General features: G+C 43.6%; 1 protein-coding gene across 3 annotated transcripts in view; it reads left to right on the top strand.

The window, feature by feature from the left end:
* Positions 1 to 27,037, top strand: part of LOC125463828 (transcription factor MafG) — a 46,164-nt gene that overhangs the window by 7,138 nt on the left and 11,989 nt on the right. For 2 of the 3 annotated variants that reach the window (XM_048555587.2, XM_048555586.2), the window contains exon 2: positions 14,767 to 14,830. In XM_048555587.2, the coding sequence (XP_048411544.1) occupies positions 14,795 to 14,830 (36 nt within the window). In that variant the 5' untranslated portion in view covers positions 14,767 to 14,794. Of the gene's footprint in view, positions 1 to 13,938; positions 14,051 to 14,766; positions 14,831 to 27,037 lie in introns of those variants that run through there. The other variant, XM_048555583.2, reaches the window with a different exon arrangement.

The following is a 27,037-nucleotide window of genomic DNA, read 5'->3' as shown; positions in this document are numbered from 1 at the left end:
AAATAAGACAGTTGGCTTGAGTTTTCATGTTGTATGAACGAGGGCGAGGGTGGAGTGGGGCACTGTTAGAGGTGGAAATAGGTAGACTTGTTTTGGCTGTGTGTTCAATAACTGGTCTCGTGGGGTCAAATACATCAAATTGGGATCGGTTTGGTTCAGTCTCTGGCAATTGTCTCGAAAGAGGATAGAACTGGTGGCCAGGGAATAGGACCAATAACTGGGCCTGAAGATAGTGGTTTTAGACCTTCGAGGGAATTTCTTCTTGTCCAGTACTGGATATGGTTTAGAAAGAAACGCGATTGTTGTAGTGATTTTTAACTTCCCCAGTTCAGACTTGGACTCTTGGTGCCAAGAATTTAGCTGTTGCAGAATTTGTTTGCATACGGGAGGACTTCTTTAAACAATATGTAAATAGCCCAACTTATGGAAGGGCTGTACGAACCTTGTAACTGGGGAGTAGGTCTGCCCAGGTGATCATTGTTTTGGTGGGGGAGCATTGTGGGAACAGTGATCATAAGTCAAAGTTGCCAAGATAAATATGGATAAGGATTCTGGTCCTCGGGTGAATGTAATAAATTTGGGGAAGGCTAATGGTATTAGGCAGGAACTGGAAAAATTAGTTTGTGGATGGCTCAGGGTAAATCCACATCTGATGTGGGTGTCTTTTAAAGGCTTGTGGATCAGAGTGCAGGGTCAACATCTTTCTGTGAGGATGAAAGATAAGGATGGCAAGATTCGGGAACCCTAGATGACAAGAAATGTTGAAAGATTAATCAAAGAGGAAACCTAGCTAAGGTTTAGGAAACTGGAATCAGAGAAGGCCCTTGAGGAATGTAAAAAAAGCGAGAAAGAACTTAAACAAGGAATTAGGAGGGCTAAATAGGACCATGAAATGTCCCTGGCAAGTAAGATTAAGGAGAGTCCCAGTGCATCTTTTGCATATAGTAGGAACAAGAGGGTAGCTTGGGAATGGGTAGGTTCACTCAAGCACAAACCAAGCAACATGTCTAATGTCAATGGAGGTGGGTGATGATCTTCATAGGTACTTTGCATCAGTATTCACCAAGGAGAAAGGTGTGGATGATAAGATTAGGAAGGGGTATTTTGATGTTTAGGGGCATGTTGATTTTAAGGAGGTAATTGTGTTGGGTGTCTTGAAAAGCATTAAAGTAGATAAGGTCCCAGGGTCTGATGAGATTTATGCTAGGATATCGACAGGCAAGGGAGGAAATTGCTGGGTGCTTCAGAGTTCTTTGTTCCCTGTTTAGCCAAAGGTGAGGTCCTAAAAGATTTGCGAATAGCCAATGTTGCTCCTTTAAGGGTCAGGAAATTTATAAGCTGGTAAACTTTACATCAGAGGTAGAGACATTGGAGAAGATTCTTCCAAACAGGATTTACTCACTTTCGGAAAAGAATGGACTTAATAGAGATAATCAGCATGACTTTGTGCCAAGGAGGTCTTGTCTCATAGATTTAATTGCGTTGTTTGAGAGAGAGATGAAGATGATTGAGGCGAGGGTGGCGGAATGTTCTTTATATGGATTTTATTGAAGAATTTGACAAGGTCCATCATGGTAGCCTGGTCCAGGAGGATTGTCACACAGGATCTATGGTAAGTCAGATACAAAATTGGTTTGGTCATGAAGACAGTAGCCTTGTGGAGGGAGTTTTTAATCTCACTGGACATCTGTGACCAGTGGTGTTCCAAAAGGATCAGTGCTGGGACCTCTGTCTGTCACACATACAAATGATTTGGATGAAAATGTAAGTGGTTGAATTAGTAAGTTTGCAGACGAGACAATAATTAGAGTTGTGGGTAGTGAGGAAGATTGTTAAAGGATGTAGTGGGTATAATCAGTAGAAAAGTTGGGCTGGGAAATGGCAGCTGGAACTTAATCTGGATAAGTGTGAGGTGATGCATTTTTGGGGATCAAATGCAAGAGAATTACACAGTTCATGGTGGGGTCCTTGGGAGCATTGATGTACAGAGGGTTCTTGCGGTGCAAGTCTATTGATCCTTGAAAGTGGTAACATTCAAGATGATGGTAAAGAGGGTGTGTGGCATACTTGCCTTCAACCGTTGAGGCATTGAGTATAAAAGTTGGCAAGTTGCAGCTGTATATGACTTTAGTCAGACCACATTTGGAGTACTGTGTGCAGTTCTCGTCACCACGCTACTGGAAGAATGTGGAGCCTTTGGAGAAAGTACGAAAGTTTACTGGGATGTTGCCTGGTTTGGAGTAGATTAGCTGTAAGTAGAAGTTGGACATACTTGGATTGTTTTTGCTAGAGTGTCAGTGGCTGAGGAGCAACCTAATAGCAACTTGAAATTATAAGAGGCATGGATAAGGTGAAGGTTCGAAATCTTTTTCGTGGAGTAGAAACATCAGAGTCAGGACGTAGTTTAAGGTGGGGGGGGGGTAGTTCTTTTAAAACTGAGGCTGCTAGGTGCCTGGAACAGGATGTCTGGGGAGGTACTAGAAGCAGATACAATAGCAAAGTTTTTAAGAGGCATTTAAATACACAAACAGGCAAAGAATAGAAGGCTATGCACCGTGAGAGGGAGGTGGGATTAGTTTAGAAAGGCTTTGTTGTCGACACAAACAAGATGGGCTGAAGGCCTGTTCCTGCGCTGTACTGTTCTGTGGATGTTGAATAAACAGCCTAATGATTTATCAATGCTGGGAGGAATGAGAGAATTTGTGGTGAGGCAAAACTGGCTGTCACCGTGTGGATGTGGAACCTGATGGGGTTCCAGTAATGTTGCTGAGGGGCAGCACATAGATGAGAAACTGGCACAAGCCAAGGATGGATCCTGGTTGCGTGGGGCTGGAGGGGGTGGAAGCAGAAAGAGGAGGATTATCAGGAATTGTGGTGGGGTGGCAGAGGTGGAGTGTGTGCCCTAGGGGAATGTCTAAGGTGGGAGAGAAATGGTTGTAATGGGAAGTGGGCCTCCCAAGTGGAGATGGGATGAGAATGTGAGGGTGAAAGGTTCGCAGCTGTGAATTGCAGTGGTTAATGGAGAATCTCAGGCTGGACAGTTCATATTTGGAAAGGGTATTCAAATGTGATTTGGGATACTGTATTGTTATATCCACAAATGGGCATTAGAGGGAACTCCTATGGAGCAGAGTGTCCCATCTCTCTATTTTAAGGATATGTCAGTATTCTGTGTTGCATGCAGCCACAAAAAAAATCAACAGGCATGAATCTTGCATTCGGTATTTTCAGCAGAAGACTAACAGCAGAGTCTGCTAATTTATACCAAAGCATCCTGAGAATGGACAACTTTAACCATTTCATTACTTCAGCTACGGCATAAATCTACAGATGCGAAGGAAGTACCAAGCAACAGCTGTAACCATGAAAGAACTAAGTTGCATCCAAATCTTGGGTGCATTTCCATAGAAGAATGTTATTTTCTAGTTCCTAACATCAGCTTCCCTTACAGCTGTATTGATTGTTTCATTTCAAAATGATATTTATTTGAGGAGGAAGAAATGTATTTTCACTTTGTACCTTTGGAGCAGGGACGGATGAGGATTTGTGTTTGAATGCCATGTGATGGAGGCAGCTACTGGGTCTGTTAGTGGTAGCCTGAGAGGAAACTACTGTCTTGGCTGAAACTCCAATCCAACTGGTTGAAATAGCCAATTTTTAGCAAAAAGGCACCAATAAAACTCTTCTAATTAATCACTTATTTTGTTTTCGGAATTAGGGAAGTAAAATATTTAATGTACATTACAAAAGTAATGTGAGATCCTTTGCATAGCAATTATTTGTACTAATTGTTGTACTGAAAAGAGACTGTGCCAATTTGTCTTTTAGATTTAAGTTGTTTCTGCAGTAACTTTCTAATCGTGGGCCAGCTGTTGTAAACCAGTTGTCCCTCCCATGTTAGACAACAGCAGTTTATCAGCTTGTCTCCTTATCTATCCTGGAAGGCCTCTCTAATCTTCCCAACAGCTTTTAACATTATCCAAGCAGGAAAAACTATTACTATTTCCTCTTCCTCCTTCCCCCCTCCATACACACTCTTTCATCCAACCACCACCTCTTGCCAAACATGTATGCTTGAGCTATGATAAATCAGGCTGCTTCCATCACAAATTTTGTCCTTTTAATGCTGTTCATTGCTGTTCCATTAAGAAATTTTCAATGTGAAATGGCATGTGTAGTTTGGCTAGACTGTGGACAACACTTATGCAAAATTAAGTAACAACATCATTGTAAAAATCTTAAGACTTCATTGGACATTTAAAAATAGATCAGCTTTTCATTTCTCTGTCTGCTGTTTCTTATATTTTGAACTGTTTTTTCTTTTTGTTTCTTCGATAACAGTTTCTACGATGTAGAGTTATTGATTGTTGAAACTTTACAATTTAGAATCTTGATGTTGTGCTTATTGGAGGAAGATTAAGATTGTGTTGAGGGTGGGGAGCACTGGGCTGCCTGCTTATATAGAATGAAAAGAAAACAGTTGTCCCAGTTACATTCTCCTTGGCCTAGATAGAACAGAGCTGCTGTATAGAAAATAATTTCAGGGCAGGATGTAGCTTTCACACACGGATCTGTAACATACTCTAGTGTGGGTTACAATTTGTGATCTTGTCTTAAAATTAATAAAGACAGGTTGATCCCTGTTGGAATTTGACCTGTCAATGCACTTAAGGGACAGGGGAAAGGCAAGTGTCAGAGGCTAATCATTCTGTAAATTTGCCCCATTTAGTTTTGAGACTATCTGATTGAACTAATCTGTTGTCTGTGTGCCAGTGATGCTAGACTGTTTCAGAAAATGAAGGCTTGATTTCACTTGATAATGGTTGGAGAAAGTAACTATAACGTGCTCTTACATCTGTCATTTTTATTTCCTGAACAGTTGGGCAAGAGTGTTGATCTCTTGGCAACCCGATTTAGCCTGTTCTGAGCTCTGTTTGCTTTCGAAGATATCTTGATTGAAAGTGATTTGATGCTGTTTGTGGTCACAAGTATTAAATAAGCTGGGTAACCACCGACCAGCTTTCAGCCACAGATACAAGCCCACTGCCCTAAACTTAAACTGGCCTAATGTTTTCTTTTAGATATCTTGCCTGAGCTAGCACTCAGTTATGTGCTTGCTTGGCAATATTTCTAACGGCTGACTTAAGCGCACAGTATAATACACAACATAGCACACGTTCCTCACTTGAAAACAATGGCCAAGCAATGTACTGTGGACATCAGAAACTGCAGTATTCCTTTCTGCTTTGAATAGCAGGACCAAGTTGGTCTTGAATCAGAAGAAAGACTTATTATATGAAATGATTTTTTCTCTCTTGTTTGCTCACTGTACATGAGTATTGCTAGCTCAACCAGCATTTGTTGCCTGTCCTTAATTGCACTTGAGCTGAATAATTTGCGAGGCCATTTCAGACAGCAGTTAAGAATCAACTGCATTGCTGTGGGTCTAGAGCCACTTGTGGGCCAGACCAGGTAAAGACAGCAGATTTCCTTCCCTGTAGGACTTTAGCAAATGAGATGGGCTTTTATGAAGATTGATAATAGTAATAGATAATTTTCCCTTTCAGATTTTGCAAACTGAATTGAGACAGTGGTGGGGGGGTGTGATTTGAATCTACGTCACAAGATAATTAGTCTGCTTACATTTTGTGTAAAGTTTTTGAGAAGATTTGCAGCTTGGGTTGTGGATCGGGTTGTAGACTTGCTGAGCCGGTGGGTTTGGTTGCAGATGTTTTGTCACCCTGCTCGGTAACATTGTCAGCGTGCCTCTGGTGAGGCGTCGGTGTTCTGTCCTGCTTGTTATTTATATGCCTTGGTTTGCTGGGGTGGTTGGCATTACTGTCCTGTTTTGTTCTTCAATGGCTTGTATATTTGGGTCCAGTTCAATGTTTGCTGATGGAGTTCCAGTTTGTGTCTATATTTGTGTGGGAGACCATCCCTTTAAATAGGATCTATTCTTCCAGCCTCTAGCCCAACTGTAATCATTTTCACAGAGGCGTACCACACAGAAAGAAGCTGTTTTGACAAATTGAGTCCACACTCGTCAAAAACGAGCACCTTCTTATTCTAATCCCATTTTACAGCAATTGTCCCATTGCCCTATATGTCTTGGCATACGAACGCTTCTGCTGCCCTTACAGTGAGCTCAAGATTCCCACCACCCTCTAGGTGAAAACTTTTTTCTTGCATTCCCTCTAAACCATCTGCCCTTTACCTTAAATCACCTGGTCATTGATCCCTCCACCAAGGGGAAAAGCTCTTTCCTGTCTATCCTAGCTGTGCCCCTTTTTATAATTTTATGCATCTCACTGATGATCTGTCCCCCATCACCTCTGGAGCAAGGAAAATAGTCCCAGCTTATCCACTGTCTCCTCAAAAGTTAGAACGAAAGTATCCAGCCCAGGCAATATCCTGATAAATATCATCTGCACCATAGCAAGTAAATTTGCATCCCTCCTGGATTCCAGAACTGCATATGATAGTTAGCTGTGACTTAATCAATGTTTTCTACAGTTCAAACATAATTTCCCTGCTCTTAACCTCCTGTGCCTTGGCTAATTGAGGCAAGTACTCCATATGCTGCCTTAACGTGACAGGTAGATAAAGTAGTTACTTACCTTTAAAGGAGTGGCAGACATACACACCAAGGTCCCTCTGATCCTTGGTCCTACCCAGGGTCCTACTGTTCATTCTGTATTCCCTTGCTTTATTATTCTTGCCCAAGTGCATCACCTTGCACTTTATCTGGATTGAATTCCATTTGCCACTGATCAGCCCCTCCCAATCCTGCTTTGATTTTATTGTCATGTGTACCAAAATACAGTGAAAGGCTTTGTTTATGAGTGGTACAGGCAGATCATAGCAAGCAAGGGATGTACAGATCAAAAAGACTTGAGGGGCATACACGTTGTAACAAAGTGTAAGGCTGGATGAACGTAGCAGGCCAAGCAGCATCTTAGGTGCACAAAAGCTGATGTTTTGGGCCTAGACTCTTCAGAAAAGCCTGCTGTGTTCATCCAGCTCCACACTTTGTTATCTCGGATTCTCCAGCATCTGCAGTTCCCATTATCTCAGGCATACACGTTACAACATTTGAGGCTAGAGTCCCTTCAACACTCTGACGATGGCCAAAAAGAAGTTGTTGCTGAAACTGCTCATGTGTGTGTTCAGGCTTCTGTATCTTCTGGCTAGTGGAAGAAGTTATCTTCCTCACTATTTAGCATCTCAAGTTTTTGCATCACCCTTGAATGAACTTATTTTTGTTGCTACAAGTCAGAAAACCACCCTTTGACATGGTCCTCTGCTATCTGCCTTTGTCAATTTTTGATCCAGTTAGCTTTGGATTAATCAGTCCCGTGGGCTCTTAATTTCAAATCAGTTTCCCATGTGGGATCTTAATGAACACCGTGTTGCAGTCCAAGTGGACTGTACCAAATGCATTGCCCTCCCCTGCAGTAGCAGTGTATTTACCCCTGAGCTAGGTGGTGTCTAGGTTCAACTCCCACCTGCTCCAGAGATGTGTAAGAACATGTCTGAAGAGGTTGAGTGGAAAATATCTCTAGCTCACTCAACTGTACGAGATCAGATCCAAGTTGAAATATATTTATGCAGTAGCCATTCCTGTTTCAGTTCTGATCACCACATTATAGGAATGATGTGACTGCACTTGACAAGGTGCAGAGGAGAATTACCAAGATGCTGCCTGGGCTGAGCCATAAAGGATTGGTTAGGCAGAGGTTGTTTTCCTTAGAGCAGCATAAGTTAGACAGGGGACTTTGATAGAGGTGTATGAGATTGAAGGTCATGTGCTGGATAGGAAGATGCATTTCATTATTAGGTCGGTAAGCAGACGCCACAGATGTAGTGTAAGAGATGGAAGGCTAACAAGAATTGAAGAGATTTTTTTCCCTCTGGAAGTCTGAAACTCTGTCTGAAAGGGTGGTCAACTCAAACGCTAATACCATTTGAGCAGTATTTAGATAGTCCCTCATGTTGTCTTTGGAAATTTAGACTTTGCATGCCATAGATCGCAAGCTTTGGTGTGGACACCATAGCAGGCTACAAAAATGTTCTTCTCCAGAGCTGAAATTGCTTCATTTCTTTTTTTCAAGGAGAGAGATGATTTTCCTGAACTGTTGTAGCGTTGATGTTAATTTTGGAATCTTACAACATACAATGTAAAAAAAACTCATGGCAGTCCTTAATGAGTGTTCCCCATTTTAATTCTGGAAAATACCTTGTGACAGGGAAAGAAGAAAATCACGAGGTGGGCTTATCACTGAATACCTTGTGTTAAACTTTTAAAAGCAAACTCTGGCATATACCTGTGTATAGGTCACACATCAGCATTCACTGCTGAGGGAGGAAGTGAAGTGTTAAAAGGAAATGACTGACAGAGGAAAAAAATAGTTACCTTCAAGTAGAGGAAGGGATAACCAGAATAACTTTTTTTGCGCTGTACAGTAAGCAGAAACCTGTGGCTGAAAATGACGCAGTTTTTACTGCTGTTTTACACTCATGAACATTTAAGATTGGGCATTGGCTTCAGAGACATTCACTTGTTCCTGGCAATGGGGACACTCCAGTTGGCATGTTGATAGTGCAGAAACAGACCATTCTGGTCTGTGCCACTGTTTCTCCTCCATGTGAGCTCCTTCCCCACCCTTTTCCATCTAACCCTATCAACATATCCTTCTGCTTATCTAGCTTCCCTGCCAATGCATCACTCCAAATAATGTGTACTAATACTTGCCGCTCTGGGTACAGTTCTCCCCAAGTTACTGATTAGATTTATGAATGACTATCAATTTTTGCATTTGTGGCCCTCTAGTTTTGTTCTTGCCTGTAGATAGAAGTATCTGATCTACATCTACCACCGTCAAGTCCTGCAATCATTTTTGACTCTTTCAGGGCATCCCCAGCAATTTTCTTCTTTAGGGAAAGAAAGATCCACCTTTATCTAGCCCGTTGGGTATAATCTCTTGATTCTGATATCAATATACTAAATCCTTTTTGTTTTTGCTCTAGCATCTCTGTCCTGCAGTATTTATATGAATATGGAGACCAGAGCTGTTTGCAGTACTGCATAGTTTTGCTTCCCCGAAGTTCTGCAGTAGTATATGAACCTTCTTTGCTTCTCAGCTGTGTCTTGTAAGAAATTATCCCTTTTATGCTATGCCAGGATAGTGTAAACATCCAGGGCGCAATTGAGGAAATTTGCAGATGATGCAAAATTGGCTGAGTAGAGGATAACTGCAAGCTCCAAAATGCCAAATGGGTTAGTGGAGTGGCAGAGGGGTTCAATTCTGATAAGTGAGATAATGTATTTCAGAAGGTCAAGCAGCAAAAGGAATACATAATAAACAGAAATGTCCTGAGAAGTAAATGAAGCGAGAGATCTTGACATGCAAGTGTATGGACCCCAACAGGTAGCAGTACAAGTAGGTAAGATTGCAAAGAAGGCATCTGGAGTGCGCTCCTTCATTGGCAGAGTTATAGAATACAAAAGTGGGGATGTAAATGATGAAACTGTATAAGACACTGGTGACGCCACAACTGGAGTGTTGTGTGCAGTTCTGGTCACCACGTTACACTGTTACACGTTACATTGCCATGGAGGGAGCGCAGAGAAGATTTACTAGAATGTTGCCAGGGCTGGAGAGTTGTGGCTCCAAACAGTTTGGGTTTGTTCTCCTTGGAATAGAGAAGACTGAAGGGTAACATGATTTGAGGTATGCAAAATAGTGAGGGATAGAGATAGTGTAGATAGGAGGAACCTGTTTCTCTTGGCATAGAGTTCAATAAGCAGGGATCACAGATCCAAGCTAAGTGACAAAAGGATTAGGTGCATGTGAGGGGAAAAAAATGTTTTTTGCATACAGAAGGTGGTAAGTTACTGGAATTTGCTGCCTGAGTTGGTGGATGAGGCAGAAACCCAAACTCCACCCCCCCGCCTCCTTTTTTAAGAGTACCTGGATCTGCAGGAATGTAGGCCTTGTGCAGGAAGATGGGATTGGAAAGGGAAGCTCGTGTCTTTGGATCAGCATGGACAAGATGGGTCAAATGCCTCCACCCCCCCCCCCCCCCCAACCTTCTGTCTTGTATCATTTCCATGGTTAATAGTGACACAACAGAAAAGTGCAGTCTGAATTGGTGTCAAAACTGAAAAGGTGTTAAATTATCAACAAAGTGTGACTTCATACAATCTCTTTACCCTGTGACACTAAATTGGTAATAATATTTTAATAATACAACCCTATCATGTTTGTGCATGAATCTTAGTAAAGCATGACACTATAATTTAAGATCTTCTCCTTCCAAATTTGGAATGCTTTTGAGCAGTATACTATTTAAATTGAAATTCTGCCATTTATAGCTCTGTCACTGGTGCTAGTAGCAGTTGAAGGTAATGCAAAAAGAATAACTTTGTAAAGTTAAAGCACAATGGATTGTAATTTACTTGTGTATTGTTCCCATTTGGTTAAGTCTGAGCAACAAAGCTTTGTGTTCAGTGTCCGGAATCCATACAATGGAACCTCAAGGGCAAGGTACAACATTTAAAATGCTCCCTTTTTAGATTTTGCATTCTTGAAGTTCCTTAGGCTAAATAATCTTGTACTAATTTATCATCCCATGATGCAGCAGCCCTTTTTAAAAAAAAATTCGTTGCCAAACCTCTGTCTTTGAAATTTAAACAAGGTAAGCATATAGTAGAAGAAAATAAAGATTGTTTGGGGTTTCTCCACATTAGGAAAAAAACAACAAAACATTTTTTGTACACTTTTTCTTCATTGTCGGTTTTAAGTAATTAAAATGTGGGTAGCTCACATGGCTAGAATTGGAAGAGTACTGGTTTCATCTCTGGAAGTTGGGGCCAGAGGAGACCACAGGAACAGGAGGGGGAATGCAACAAAAAAAAGTTTGGTTTATTCACCATATAGTATTGTTTTTCTTTTTGGTGTCTGTTTACTCAGTTATCTGGGACAAGAAATGAGCTTGTTCAGCATAATAAGAAATGGACAATAAAAAATTGTACTTTTAAACTCCTGAATGAAAGAACAGCAGAGAATCAAAGAGTCGACTGATGGAAAACAAAGATTCCAGCAAATGAGAGATAATGGGAACTGCAGATGCTGGAGAATTCCAAGATAATAAAATGTGAGGCTAGATGAACACAGCAGGCCAAGCAGCATCTCAGGAGTGCTCCTGAGATGCTGCTTGGCCTGCTGTGTTCATCCAGCCTCACATTTTATTATCTTGGAATTCCAGCAAATGACCTTGTTCTGCCACCACATCTTAGTGAATCTACAGTTCAGGACATGAGTCCAGGGCTCTTCTGCTTCATACAGACTAACCTAGTGGACTAGATGGCAATTGTACTGGCTTCTCTGATTGCTGGCCTTGATAGCTGACCATTCTGAGCTGACACTGGGAAGTGGGAGAACAGCGCTCTCGGTATGAAATGTGCATTATGTGATTCTGTAAATGTGTACAATTGCAGGTTGGGGGTGGGGGTTAGAGCCAACAGAGATGGATGAGACAAGGAGCAGGTGAATAGATCAAATGGGATGCGAAATACTTGGCACCAAAACAACCATTTTGTTCCTGTCTCTACAATACGACTGAACCTGACTGAAGGAGAGCAGGGGAGCGTCGGCAGGAAATCCTCTTCCTGTCTAAACAGTCGTGGGTTCATTATGAACCCACATTACATGAGCCAGCCAGCAGGCTAAATGTCGTAGAGGCAGTCTTCACTTGATGTCACAACATCATGCACATTTCATTGTAATTAAAAACTGAACGAACTGTGGTTCTTTCGGTTTTTACAAAAACAGAAGTTTCTGGAAAAGCTCAACAGGACTGACAGCATCTCCTGATTTTTCTCCAGAATTAACGTTTCAGATCTGGTGACGCTTCCTCAGGACTGATGGTAGCTAGGACAATGTCGGTTTAGATGCAGAAGATAGTGTGGGGAAAGGGGATAAGGAGTAAATATAGATAGGGATAGAGTCCAGAGAGAGAAGAACAGTTGGACGGACGAAGGAGTGGATAACAATCTGCCTAGGAGGGTGAATAGCTGTTAATGGAGACTGTTAGTGACAAACGATAAGGTGGTGTGTAACGGCAGGCTGAGATAACCAGGCCTGGTGTGTGGGGCAGGGTCTAGGACTTGAGAGCTGAGGGCCCTAAAATAATTGAATTTGATTTTGAGTCTGGAGGGCTGTAGGGTCCACAAGCGGAAAATGATGTGTTCTGCCAACTTGCGCTAAGCTTCGCTGGAACACTGCAGCAAGCCAGAGGCAGATGTTGGCCAGTGAACAGTACAGTGCGTTGAAGTGGCAGACGACTGGAAGCCCAGAGATAACGTGAACTGCAGATACCGGAGAATCCACAATAACCAGGTGTGGAGCTGGACGAACACAGCAGGCCCAGCAGCATCAGAGGAGCACAAAAGTTGATGTTTCGGGCCTAGGCCCTTCATCAGAAAAGGGGGAAAGGGAGAGGGTTCTGAAATAAATAGGGAGAGAGGGGGAGGTGGATCGAAGGTGGAGAGGAGACAGACAAGCCAAAGGGGTGGGGATGGAGCCTGTAGAAGTGAGTGTAGGTAGGGAGGGGATAGGTCAGTCCGGGGAGGGTGGACAGGTCAAGGGGACAGGATGAGCTTAGAAGGTAGGAGATGGGGGTGCGGCTGGAGGTGGCTCAGGGTCTCTTGTGGGTTCATAATGTGTAGTCTCCTCTACATTTGGGAAACGAAGCATAGACTGGGTGACCGCTTCATAGAATATCCATGTTCTGTCCACAAAAAAGACCCTAAGCTACATGTTACAGAGATGGTAGGAACTGTCGATGTTGGAGAATCTGAGATTTCTGAAGAAGGGCCGAGACCCAAAACTTCAGCTTTCCTGCTCCTCTGCTGCTTGGCTGCTGTGTTCGTCCAGCTCTACACCTTGTTATGTGACCTGCCTGTTGCCTGCTGCTTTAACACACCACCCTGTTCCCTGGCCAATATCTCTGTCTCAGGCTTGCTGCAGTGTTCCAGTGAAGCGCCGCGCAAGCTGGAAGGACGGCATCTCATTTTTCTGCATGGGGACCCTGCAGCTCTCCAGACTCCAATATCGAGTTCAACAATTTCAAGTCCCCCTACCCCACCTCATGGGTCTTGTTGCCTCTCAGCCTGCTATTATACACTACCTATAGTTAGTCACTAGCAGTCCCCATTAATAGCTATTCACACTCCTCGCCAGATCAACTCCTTTGTCCAACTGTTCTTCTCTCTCTCTTTGGCTCTATCCCCACCTATCATTTACTCTTTACCCTCTATCTTCTGCATGTAAACTGACATTTTCCTAGCTCCCATTGGCTCCGAGGAGGGGTCACCAGACCTGAAACATTAATTCTGATTTCTGTTCAGAAATGGTGCCAGACCTGCTGAACTTTTGCAGTAACTTGTGTTTTTGCACCTTTCATGTACCCTATTGAGATCAGGTCGATAAGAACTGGGAGTTTCAAACACTTTTCTTTCACCGGCTTCTAGCATTGCCCATTGCATTAGAGGGGTGAGGTGGGGGTGGGGGGATGGGTAGAGAAGGTTTTTTAAACATTATGAATAGATGACTCAATTCTTCATTTTCTGTGCAGAACTCAAGTTATTTCTCATGTCTGTCTGCATTCACTTTTTAACATCCAGCATTTTGGGATGCAGAAATTTCACAGATTTTGGATGTAAAGAAATCTTAAACATAGTTGAAATGGTTGTTGAACATAAGTTTGGGAAACTTAGTTTTTCTTTGAGAAGGCAGAATGATGGTTTAATCCATTGATTTGTCATGGCGGTGGCTTGGGTGTAGTCTGCTTCTTTGAATTTTATTCAGACCTGCTGACTCATCATGAATCTCATTTATAATTAGCATATGAACTGCATTTGGTGTAGGGGTTGCAGTGAGGTTTACATTCATAGGAAGTTCCTGCTACTATGATTCTGCTAAATAGCAAATTCAGTAGTCACTCATCCAGGATCCTTGGTCACTGCTATTGTTTAATATTCTCCAGGGTAGATTTTGTTTTCTCTCTCTGAATGCTTTATTTAGTCGTTATCTACTGCATGCTTGTGTTATTTCTGTATGGATAGGACAATGTCTGTCCTCAAGTGTTCTTGTCATTGAGGGAAGTAATGTTTTTCTTGATAATGTTGGAGAAAATTCTGAAGACTTGCTGCTTTATGCAGGAGTGGGGCAATATCAATATATAGCCTCCTCAGTTCCTTCACAGCTTGTAGAATGACTGCATATGATATGAAAATTTTGCTAATGTAAGAATAATTAACTAAAAATATTAGATGCAGGTTCCACTGTTTTTAGGTTTATTTTTCCAGTTTTGATGGCAAAAAATTAACAATTTTCTTCTCACCCTTTGTTTTACTTTTGAAGCCTTTACGATTCACTGGGGTTGTAGGTTGTTCTGCAGTACCTTCCCTAAACAGTGTTCATGAGTATTGGAAGCTTCTTCATATATATGGTGCACCACAGCCAACTCCAGTTTTGACCTCCTTTCCGGTCACCTGTAAAACCCGTACTGCTGAGCACTGACTAGCAGCCAGGGAATCAGGCCTTCAGCTTATTTAATGAAGAACATTAAGTCTATCATCCTCATCCGGCTGGACAGCACCAAATGGAAGCTGCTTCTGGATGCAAAGTGCCTAAAATTTGCTCTTCGCGCACAAAATTACACCAAATATAATTCCGATCTTTTTCTTTTCTTTTTCCATAGGTTTGTGTGATTGAAAGTGTGCCGTGGTATGACGACTACTAACAAGGGAAACAAGGCCTTAAAGGTACAGCTCTCTTCCCCTTTTCCTTAGACACTTGGTACACAGGCTGATAGGTCCAATAAAGTAAAATAGTTTTTATACAAGTTCTTGTCAACGTTTCATGCTGAGCTGATGAGACTGTTTGAATTCACTAGGTGTAGGTTTTGAATTTCTATCTGTCTTTAATTTTGCTCTCAATTTTTTTAGGGACACAAATTATTATAATATTTATCACAAAAGCGATTGGCCAGTATTTCACTGAAATGTTCTTTTGCACTGTACTTGTGTTCTTTTCTCTTATGCTCTTTTTCCATGTTGGCTTTCTTTTTCTCTCCACCCCCCCCCCCCCCCCCCCCCCCAATCCTCATTTTATGCCATTTTTCTTCCATTTGCTCTATCTTCTATCTTCCTTCTCTGTAAAGAGCTTGGCTGTGTTTTGGAGTGAAGGTATCAAGTGCTCTTCAGTCCATCTCCCATGGTCAGGTAGCTAGAAATATCATAGTTGATGTATCATCACCCACCTTGTAGCTTGGAGGACCCATCTGCAGTTGCTAACATTTCCCATGAGCTATAGACCCTGTGGAAGAGAGTAATACAACAGTATTCATGTGAGATATCACAGTGGAGATTTTAGTAGGGGGGAATTCTCTCCAACTGTTGGAGTGCTAACTGACAAAGGAATAATTGTGGCTGTTTGGAGGTCAAATATCTCTGCAGCAGGACATCATGTTCATGGTAGATATTTACTAATCGAACTGTTCAAATGTTATTACGCTCTTGTGGAGCAGTTGATATTTGAGTGCAGGCCTACGGGTACTGACGTAGGGACACTAACACTGCACCACACAAGTAAAGATTGATTTAAGAAGGGGAAAGTACAGAATGAAAGTAACTTTGCAGGGAACATAAAGACAGACGGTAAGTGTTTCTGTAGGTACATGAAGGGAAAGAGATTGTGAAAAGAAATGTAGGTCCCCTACAGACAGAAATGGGGTGCAAATTGGGAGAAGGGGGTGTGCAACGGGACCTGGGCATCTTGTACACCAGGCAAATGTATGTTGGCCTTCATTGCTTGAGGTTTTGAGTACAGGAGCAGAGATGTGTCGTTGCAGTTATACAGGGCCTTGGTGAGCCTTTGGGTCTAGGCCCAAAACGTCAGCTCTTGTGCTCCTAAGATGCTGCTTGGCCTGCTGTGTTCATCCAGCTCCACACTTTGTTATCTAGAATATTGTGTGCAGTTTTGGTTTGCCTTTGTGAGAAAGGATGCTCTTGCTCTTGGACGTGCAGTGAAGGTTTACCAGGCTGATTCCAGGGATGGTGGGTCTGATGTTTGAGGAGTGATTGACTAGGTAAGGCTTTTATCGCTTGAGTTCAGATGAATTGGGTGGGGGAATGGTGGAAATCACTTAGAAACTTTTAAAATTCCACCAGGACTAGCCAGGGTAGATGCAGGGAAGATGTTTGCGATGGTGGATGTGTTCAGAACCAGGGGTCACAGTCTGAGGGTTTGGGGTAGACCACTTTGGATGAAGATGAGACATTATTTTCACCAAAAGAGTGGTGAGCCTGTGGAATTCATTACCACTGGAAGTAGTTGATGCCAAAATATTGAATGTATTCAAGAGGCAGCTAGATACAGCACTTGGCGTGAATGTGATCAAATGTTATGGGCAGAAAGTGAGATTAGGCTATTGAGTTGAACAATCTATCGAGGTGTTGTTTGTTTTAAAAAGGGGCAGCACAGTGGCTCAGTGGTTAGCACTGCAGCCTCACAGTGCCAGGGACCCGGGTTTGATTCCAGCCTTGGGTAACTGTCTGTGCGGAGTTTGCAAATTCTCCCTGTGTCTGCGTGGGTTTCCTCTGGGTGCTCCGGTTTCCTCCCACAGTCCAAACATGTGCAGGCTAGGTGGATTGGCCATGCTAAATTGCCTGTAGTGTTCAGGGGTGTGTGGGTTATAGGGGGATGGGTCTGGGTGGGATGCTCCAAGGGGCGGTGTGGACTTGTTAGGCCGAAGGGCCTGTTTTCACTCTGTAGAGAATCTAGTCTAATCAACCATGATCCTGATGAATGGCAAAGCAGGTTCAAAGGGGGAATGGCTGCTTCCTGCTCAATATCTTCATTGTTTCTACAAGTTTCTCGGGGTAGTGTCCTAGCCCAAACACTTTCAGCCTCTTCATCAATGACCTGCCTTCTGAACCCATGACCAGCTCTACTTAGAAATGCAAGGGCAGCAGATGCACAGGAACACTACCATCTGTAGGTTCCTCTGCAAGCCACACTCTGATTTGCAAGTCTGTTGCCAACCCTTCACTGTCACAGGATCAAAAGCCTGGAATTCCTATCCCTGTAGCACTGTCAGTATGTTTGCAACCGAAGTAGTTAAAGAAGGTAGTTCACAACTACCCTGTTGGGCATTTGGGATAGGCAAAAATTGCTGGCCTTGCCATTGTTGGACATACCCACATCTCAAAGTGGAGGGAACTGTGTATTCCTAACAATCTAACTTGAGAATTTAATGTTACAGTCCTAGCAGGTGAGCACCTAATGTGTTTGTGATATCTTTTATCTGCTTTTTTTTTAGTGGAGGCTTGTAAATAGATTGGTTAACACCCATTTTAAAATAGCAGCCAAAAGATAATACACTAAACAACCCGGAGTCCATTCAGTACTAAACAGTTTCTTTTAAGACAAGGTTTTTCTAAAGTGCATTTAGCTTGACAGTTTCAACTATCTGGCTGAAAAGTGGAACTTTGTAGAAATACTTACTGCAAAACTTGCTTCACCATTTCTTTGACCTGCTATATTGGCCAGTTATGGCTGATGCTTGCTGATATGCAGAAAATAGGTTGTGTTGTCACATAGAGGAAGTTGATTTCAATAGCAGACAATGCAGAAGCAGAAGACCAGCGGAATGAGTGTAATTAGAAGCTGGTTTGGACCCTGTCTCATACAGCAATGGAGAACTGTGTAGACAAAATGTAACAACATGCAATGATTAGGAGAGGTGTTGTACTGTTGGTGCCATTCACTTTCGGTGAAGAGTTTTGAACTTGTGTTTCCGTGTGCCTTAATGATTCAAAAATGTTTCCAAAAACTACTAAACACAAAGTTCCTGATTCTCTACAATGCTCCCATCTTTCAAGTAGAGCACCTGAATGCCATGGTTAAGGTAGCTTCATTTTCAACAAATGCAGTCAGATCACATAGAAACATAGACAGTAGATGCTGGTGTAGGCCATTCAGCCCTCTTGAGCCTGCATAACCTTTCAATATGATGGCTGATCATACAAACTCAGTATCCCTTTCCCTCCATACCCCTTTAACCCTTTGACTACAAGGGCCTCGTCCAGCTCCCTTTTGAATGTATTGAACAAACTGTCCCCAACAGCTTTCTGTGATAGAGAATTCTCAGATGAAGAGATTCTTCACCTGTAGAATTCCTATAGAGTGAAGAAATTCTTCCTCCCCTCATTCCTGAATGGTTTACCCCTATTCATACACTGTGACCCCTACTTCTGGACTTCTCCCAAGAATGGAAAGATTCTTCCTGCATCTAGCCTGTCCAGTCACTATGTTCCTAAGACTCTTACAATCACCACCCTCCAATGTTCTTCTAAATTCCAGCGAGTACAAGTTCAGTCATTCTAGCCTTTCTTCACACATCAGTCTAGCCATTCTGGGAATCAGTCTGGTGAACTTTGTTGGAATCCCTCAAGAAGAAGAATGTCCCTCCTCAGACTAGAAGACCAAAACTTCACACCGTATTCAAGGTGTGGCCTCAACGAGGCCATGTATAACTGGGCAAGGTGATCTTGAAATTTGGACTGTGAGCTGTGACTATTTTTCATATGAAAGGAAGCAGGACAGGCTATGAATTTACAAATGGGAGAGGATTAGATTATTGTCCAGTGAGTGAAGGGGATAAAACTTGAAAAAGGTGTAGGTTCCAATTGTTTCTTGGAATTTGAGATGAGCGTAATAGACCAGTGTTGCTTAATCTGATCCCACATGATCCTGTGTTTGCACGTTCCTAAATCTATGATGTATATTATTTATCTTCGGTTGAAGCTGCAGTCAAAACAAAACTTCTTTGTTAATGGCGAATGAGGTTTGCAGGTTGATCTGCAATTGGAAACTTTTAAACACCTGACCGTCTGCAAACTAATGCATAAATTGCAATTTAACACTGTGACCTCACCTGGTACGTTTCAAATCTGAGATAGTTCTCAACACTGCCAACTTCATGAAAGTTTGATTTAGCAGCAGAATAATACGTTGATGTCGTTCTATGATCTATTCTTCTGTTGGTAGAAGTCAGCATAATATTAGCTGAACCTTCAGCGCTGCTACAGATACGCACTGGATAAAGTATGTTTGAATGCTGTAACTAAACGGCCCTTGATGCTTAATTTAGGCTTCAGAAAGTCTTGGTTTACAACCTTACCGAATACACTCTGGGGACCATGTGCCTGAAACCTGGGACAGCTAAATTTTTCTTTAATGTGTCAGTGGTGAATGAATGACAGTGTTACTCAGTATGTGGACAGGCTGTCGAGGGGAGAGGCCATTTTGGATTTGGTGCTCGGCAATGAGCCAGGACAGGTCAGATCTCGTGGTGGGAGAATGCTTTGGCGACAGTGACCACAACAGCCTCACGTTTACTGTAGCCATGGAAAGGGAAAGGAGCAGTTACCAGGGGAAGATATTTCACTGGGGGAAAGGAAACTATGATGCTATCAGACAGGAGTTGGGAAGTACAGATTGGGAGAAATTGTTCCACAGAAAGGGCACAGCAGACATGTGGAGGCTGTTTAAGGAGCAGTTGTTGTGAGTGATGTATAAATTTGCTCCTCTAAGACAAGTAAGAAGGGGTAAGATTAAGGAGCCTTGAATGACGGGTACAGAGGTGCTTCTTGTCAAAAAGAAAAAGGCAGCGTACATAAGGTGGAGGAAGCAAGGGTCTGGCACAGCTTTAGAGGATTACAGGCTTGCTTGGAAGGAGCTCTAAAAGTGGACTCAGGAGGGGGCACAAAAAAGGCTTGGCAGGAAGGATTACGGAGAACCAGAAGGCATTTTACTCATACGTGAGGAATAAGAATGATCAAGGAGAAGGTAGGGCCGATCAGAGATAGCCTAGGGAACTTGTGCGTGGAATCTGAACAGATAGGGGAAGCCCTAAATGAGGTTTTTTTTTTGCTTCGGTTTTCACTAAGGAAAGGGACCTTGTTGTGAATGAGAACTTTGAGGAGCAGGAAAACAGGCTTGAACAGATCAAGATTGAGGAAGTTGATGTGCTGGAAATTTTAGCAAACATTAAGATTGATAAGTCCCCAGGGCCAGACCAGTTTTATCTGAGGTCACTCCAGGAAGCGAGAAAGGTTGCTAAGCCGCTGGCGAAGATCTTTGCTTCCTCACGCTCCACAGGAGTCATACCGGAAGATTGGAGAGAGGCAAATGTTGTTCCCCTTTTCAAGGAAGGGAATTGGGAAATCCCTGGAAATTACAGACCAGTCAGTCTTAAGTCTGTGGTCAGCAAGGTTTTGGAAAGAATTTTGAGGGATAAAATTTATGACTATTTGGAAAAGCATAGCGTGATTAAAGGGAGTCAGCATGGCTTTGAGAGGGGAAGGTCATGACCTACAAATCTTATTCAGTTCTTTGAGGAAGTCACGAGACAGGTTGACGAGGGTCGAGCAGTGGATGTGGTGTACATGAACTTCAGCAAGGCATTTGACAAGGTTCATTCATAAAATCAGGAGGTATGGGATACAGGGTGATTTGGCTGTCTGGATTCAGAATTGATTGGCTGACAGGAGGCAGAGAGTGGTTGTAGATGGTAAGTATTCTGCCTGGAGGTCAGTGCTGAGCAGTGTCCCACAGGGCTCTGTTCTTGGGCCTCTGCTCTTCGTAGTTTTTATAAATGACTTTGATGAGGAGGTTGAGGGGTGGGTTAGTATGTTTTTCAATGACACAAAGGTTGGAGGTGCCATTGATAGTATCAAAGGCTATTGCAGGCTTCAGCGAGACGTTGACAGAATGCAGAGCTGGGCTGAGAAATGGCAGATGAAGTTTGACCTGGATAAATGCGAAGTGATGCATTTTGGAAGGTCGAACTTAAATGCTGAATATAGGATTAAAGGCAGGATTCTCGGCAGTGTTCAAGTGCATAGCTCCCTCAAAGTTGCCACCCAGGTGGACAAGGTTGTTAAGAAAGCATATGGTGTTTTGGCTTTCATTAACAGGGGGATCGAGTTTAAGAGCCGCGAGGTTATGCTGCAGCTCTACAAAACCCTGGTGAGACCACACTTGGAATATTGTGTCCAGTTCTGGTCACCCTATTATAGGAAAGATGTGGAGGCTTTGGAGAGGGTGCAAAGGAGGTTTACCAGGATGCTGCCTGGACTGGAGGGCTTGTCTTACGAGGAGAGGTTGACTGAGCTCGGACTTTTCTCTCTGGAGAGAAGGAGGAAGAGCGGTGACCTGATCGAGGTGTACAAGGTAATGAGAGGCATGGATAGAGTCAATAGCCAGAGACTTTTCCCCAGGGCAGGATTGACTGCCACAAGGGGTCACAGTTTTAAGGTGTTAGGAGGAAGGTATAGAGGAGACGTCAGAGGGAGGTTCTTCACCCAGAGAGTTGTGAGCGCATGGAATAGTTTGCCAGTGGTAGTCGTGGAAGCGGAGTCATTAGTGACATTTAAGCGACTGCTGGACAAACACATGGACAGCAGTGAATTGAGGGGAATGTAGGTTAGGTTATTTTATTTTTGGATTAGGATTATTCCACGGCACAACATCGTGGGCCGAAGGGCCTGTACTGTGCTGTACTTTTCTATGTTCTATGTATGTGCTGAAATCTTTATTTAAATAATATCCAGCTTCTCTATTGCCAAAGTGCATAACCTCACACTTATCCACATTGTATTCCACCGGCCAAGTTTTTTTTGCCCACTTGCTTAACCAGCCTTTATCCCTCTGCAGACTTCATGTCATCCTCCGTTTGCCTGACTTCCTAACTAATTTTGTCCTTCGCAGACTTGGCTGTAGTGCATTGATTTTCCACATCCGCATTATTCACACACATTGTAAATAATTGTAACTCCAACTGTGATCCCTGTGGCATTCTGATAGTTACAAGTTGCTAGTCACATCTCCTGTTATTCCAATTCTTTCTTCTGTTGGTTAACCAATCCTCGGTCAATGCTACTGTACTGCCTCCAACACTACTGCCTGTTATCTTATTAAGAACCCTTACACGTAGCACCATTTTTTTATTGAGTGCCTTCTCGGAATTAACATATTTGCTTTTAACCCTTCAAAGAATTCTAACAAATTGGTCAGGCATGATTTCCTCTTCATTAAAGCCATGCTACCTCTGATAATATCTTGTATCCCTAAATGCCGTGCTGTTATAACCTTTGCATTAGATGATAACATATTAGTAACAGACTTTTTATGCTCACAGTTTTATAATTTTTTTGACATGGTGTTATTGGCAGTTTTCCAGGCCTCTAAGGCTTTGAGAATCTGAGGATTCTTAGTGATGCACTGCAGCAGTCTTCTATCTTTGCAGCTGCTACTTTTAATATCTGAGAATGCACCCAATCAGATTGTGGAGAAGTACACAACTTATTCTGTAGTGACAGTTATTGTATTTATTTCCTTCTTCCTGTTTGCCCCTTCAATACTTAGTATTTTTGGAATACTGTGTTTAACTCTTCTGCTATTTCCAGGTTCCTCATTATTACTGCCCTAGCCTCATTATGTAGGGGGCATTTCTTCCCTTTGACCCCTCTTCGAAATATTTCATGAAGTTCTTGCTGTACGTTTTGATGTTACTTCTAGTTTGCCTTCAGAATTTCATTTCACTTTTCTATTAGGTTTTAGTCACCTTTAGATTTTAAATGTTTTGCAATCCTCTGGGTTACTACAGATTTTTGCCGTATTATGTTTTTTATTTCTGTTTGACGCTATCCTTTACCTCCTGTTTAATCATGTTTGGTTAATCCTCCTCTTAGAATCCTCTTCCTACAATGGGATATATCTTAGTTCTTGTCTCTTAATCTTATTGAACGAATACCGTTGTTCCTCAATTATCACTTCTGCTAGAATTCTTCCCAGCACACTCCACCTGATTCTGCCCTCAGTCTTTTAAGGTGTGCCATACTCACGGTTACCACAACTGTTTATGATCCAAATTTCTCCCCCACAAACTGAATGTTAAATTTTACCATCTTACGGTTATGGTTTCCGAGGAAATCATTTTACAATCAGATCATTTGTTAAACCATATCCAAAATAGCCTGATTCCAGATTTGAATCTGAATCTGCAACACACTGCTAGGAACCTGCCCCAAGTGAACATTATAAATTCTGCTTCATAGCTACCTCTGCCAACTTGACACTTCCAAAACTATATGAAGATTACTGTCACCATGGTACTGCCTTTTTTACATGCCCTCATTTACTCTGAATTTGTTCTCTGCCTACCGTTTTTAAGGACCTAATAGACTACTCGCATTAGCATCGTCTTCATCTTATTCGTTATTGTCACCCATCTGATTCTACGTCTTCTGATCCAAGATTATTTCTTGCTATCTTACATCTTCCGTTATATTGACAATGCTGTTCTGTCACACTTTTCCTTTCTGTCTGACCTTTTGAAGAGGCAGGACTTCCTTTTCCCACAGAACATGGAGTGGTGGATGTGCTGGCCTTGTCAGAGGTTGCCACCTTGGTTAGAACAAACTTAAGTGTCTGGAGGAATGCCCAGCACTAACGAAGAAGGGCAATGTCCTTCTCTACTCTGTCAGATAAGGTCCGTTAATTTCTGTCTCTCACTATTCTCTACCACTGCACCTACTTCCCACCAAGGGCCATGCTCTAACCACACTTCCCCTTCAGCACTATTAGCTGCATTCACACACAGTCTCACCCTAAACCCTAGCACTGCTATCCCTGCATGCCCTCTGCCTAGCCTGTTCACTTGCTCAGGGCAACTTTCCACTTGTGCCCAAGGGAATAGCTGTGCCACGACTATCATCTCCTGTGATCCACATTTCTCTCATTCCAGGAAGGAAACAGCCCACAATGTTGTGGGCAGCCTGTCATTCAGCTCCTCTCCCCTTACCCTGAATGGGGTCTGGACTGGTATCAGAGGCTGCTACTGACTTTGTGTGGCAGGGGTCCTTCAAGCAAAGAATATCCGTCTTGACATGCTGTGAAAGCAATGGAAGAGCCTGGAAGTGCACCTTGAGCCATTCCATGAGTTGTGTGCATGTCAGTGTATAGAGTATTACAGTCCTCGTTCTGGTGCAGCATTGAACTGCAGAGGTGTCATGTAAGTGGCTTAGAGATGTGCCATGAGGGTTACCAATGGGTGTGGAGTACAGTGGCCATTGCCAATGGAGTATGCTATAAAGATGTTGGCATCTGGTTACCATCGTGGAAATCATTCAGGTGCCGAGCAGAATCTCAGGTATTCTGTCTAGTTTGCTTGTCATATTTTTCCAATGTCTGCTGTTTGGCAGGATTTTTAGATGGGAGTCTGAATGTTAATGCCACGACACACCTAGTAAAGGTGCTTGACAAGTGTGTATCTTGCCTGTGCCTCGTGTGAATCTCCCCACGTCGCTTGTGAAAAGCATAAAGTGGGGCATAAATGATCTTGATATTGAGGTGCGCCTTGCTGGAATTGTCACCTGATTCTGCTACACCTCCTGCCATAGGCCCAGACACTGGGACCCAAAAAATCTTCTCCATGTCTCTGTAATGGCTATGAAATGTCACGAAATAATGTTCGAAATGCTATGTGCGTTTAAGTTCGGGGCCAACAAAGTTGCCTTTCTTTACTATTTTCCCCACTTTAACCCTACTCTCTACTGCTGGTTTTCTATACGTGTGCACTCTGTCCCTTCATATCTTACTCTGGGTATCAGTAAACAAAAAGCTACCCTGTACTGTTGCCAGATCCTCCTCCTTTGTAAGCCTTCATTCACCCTCTCCAAGCGCCTCTTACCCTCCCTTCCCAACTCCCACTCTAATTAGCTAAACAACCTCATTACAACCCTAGTTGTTGCATTGACCAGGTCCCAATAAGGTTCGCATGAAGCCTGCCCCAATGGAGCAATTCCCTTCTAACTCATTACTAGTGCCAGTGATGCATGAACTGAAACGCATTTCACCACGTCAAACCATAGTGTTGGTGATGATTGAACTGCTGTAAGTTTTTTGTAGGCTGCAAATGAGACCTCCAGAAATTGTCAGAGTTTCTCTCAAACTCCAGGTGGCTAATGTGGTTGCTGTTAACCATGTAACTAATCATCTTTAGTCCCATCATCCTTTTTGCTGTCTTGAGTCTGTTGTTTTACACGACATTGACAAAGTTTGGTACTTGGCACAAATTAGCTTACCATGTACCTCAGCTGAAAAGTCAGGTATATTCTGTATTGGCACTTTAAATTCTGATGCAACTGCGGAAATAAACAAATTTTATTATTTCCAAATGCTACAAATTTGTGAACTGCTTGTGAAAAGAGAATAACTTTGATCAGGTGAGATGAAACCAAACTTACATACACACACGATAATAAAATGTGAGGCTGGATAAACACAGCAGGCCAAGCAGCATCTCAGGAGCACAAAAGCTGACGTTTCGGGCCTAGACCCTTCATCAGAGAGGGGGATGGGGGGAGGGAACTGGAATAAATAGGGAGAGAGGGGGAGGCGGACCGAAGATGGAGAGTAAAGAAGATAGGTGGAGAGAGTGTAGGTGGGGAGGTAGGGAGGGGATAGGTCAGTCCAGGGAAGACGGACAGGTCAAGGAGGTGGGATGAGGTTAGTAGGTAGCGGGGGGTGCGGCTTGGGGTGGGAGGAAGGGATGGGTGAGAGGAAGAACCAGTTAGGGAGGCAGAGACCGGTTGGACTGGTTTTGGGATGCAGTGGGTGGGGGGGAAGAGCTGGGCTGGTTGTGTGGTGCAGTGGGGGGAGGGGACGAACTGGGCTGGTTGAGGGATGCAGTAGGGGAAGGGGAGATTTTGAAACTGGTGAAGTCCACATTGATACCATATGGCTGCAGGGTTCCCAGGCGGAATATGAGTTGCTGTTCCTGCAACCTTCGGGTGGCATCATTGTGGCACTGCAGGAGGCCCATGATGGACATGTCATCAAGAGAATGGGAGGGGGAGTGGAAATGGTTAGCGACTGGGAGGTGCAGTTGTTTTTTGCGAACTGAGCGGAGGTGTTCTGCAAAGCGGTCCCCAAGCCTCCGCTTGGTTTCCCCAATGTAGAGGAAGCCGCACCGGGTACAGTGGATGCAGGAGACCACATTGGTAGATGTGCAGGTGAACCTCTGCTTGATGTGGAATGTCATCTTGGGGCCTGGGATGGGGGTGAGGGAGGAGGTGTGGGGACAAGTGTAGCATTTCCTGCGGTTGCAGGGGAAGGTGCCGGGTGTGGTGGGGTTGGAGGGCAGTGTGGAGCGAACAAGGGAGTCGCGGAGAGAGTGGTCTCTCCGGAAAGCAGACAGGGGAGGGGATGGAAAAATGTCTTGGGTGGTGGGGTCGGATTGTAAATGGCGGAAGTGTTGGAGGATAATGCGTTGTATCCGGAGGTTGGTGGGGTGGTGTGTGAGAACGAGGGGGATCCTCTTGGGGCGGTTGTGGCGGGGGCGGGGTGTGAGGGATGTGTCGCGGGAAATGCGGGAGACGCGGTCAAGGGCGTTCTCGATCACCGTGGGGGGAAAGTTGCGGTCCTTAAAGAACTTGGACATCTGGGATGTGCGGGAGTGGAATGTCTTGTCGTGGGAGCAGATGCGGCGGAGGCGGAGGAATTGGGAATAGGGGATGGAATTTTTGCAGGAGGGTGGGTGGGAGGAGGTGTATTCTAGGTAGCTGTGGGAGTCGGTGGGCTTGAAGTGGACATCAGTTACAAGCTGGTTGCCTGAGATGGAGACTGAGAGGTCCAGGAAGGTGAGGGATGTGCTGGAGATGGCCCAGGTAAACTGAAGGTTGGGGTGGAAGGTGTTGGTGAAGTGGATGAACTGTTCGAGCTCCTCTGGGGAGCAAGAGGCGGCGCCGATACAGTCATCAATGTACCGGAGGAAGAGGTGGGGTTTGGGGCCTGTGTAGGTGCGGAAGAGGGACTGTTCCACGTAACCTACAAAGAGGCAGGCATAGCTGGGGCCCATGCGGGTGCCCATGGCCACCCCCTTAGTCTGTAGGAAGTGGGAG

Source organism: Stegostoma tigrinum, chromosome 22 (assembly GCF_030684315.1).
Source record: "Stegostoma tigrinum isolate sSteTig4 chromosome 22, sSteTig4.hap1, whole genome shotgun sequence".
In the NCBI taxonomy this organism is placed as follows: Eukaryota; Metazoa; Chordata; class Chondrichthyes; order Orectolobiformes; family Stegostomatidae; genus Stegostoma; species Stegostoma tigrinum.
This window is presented reverse-complemented; position numbering and strand designations above follow the sequence as displayed.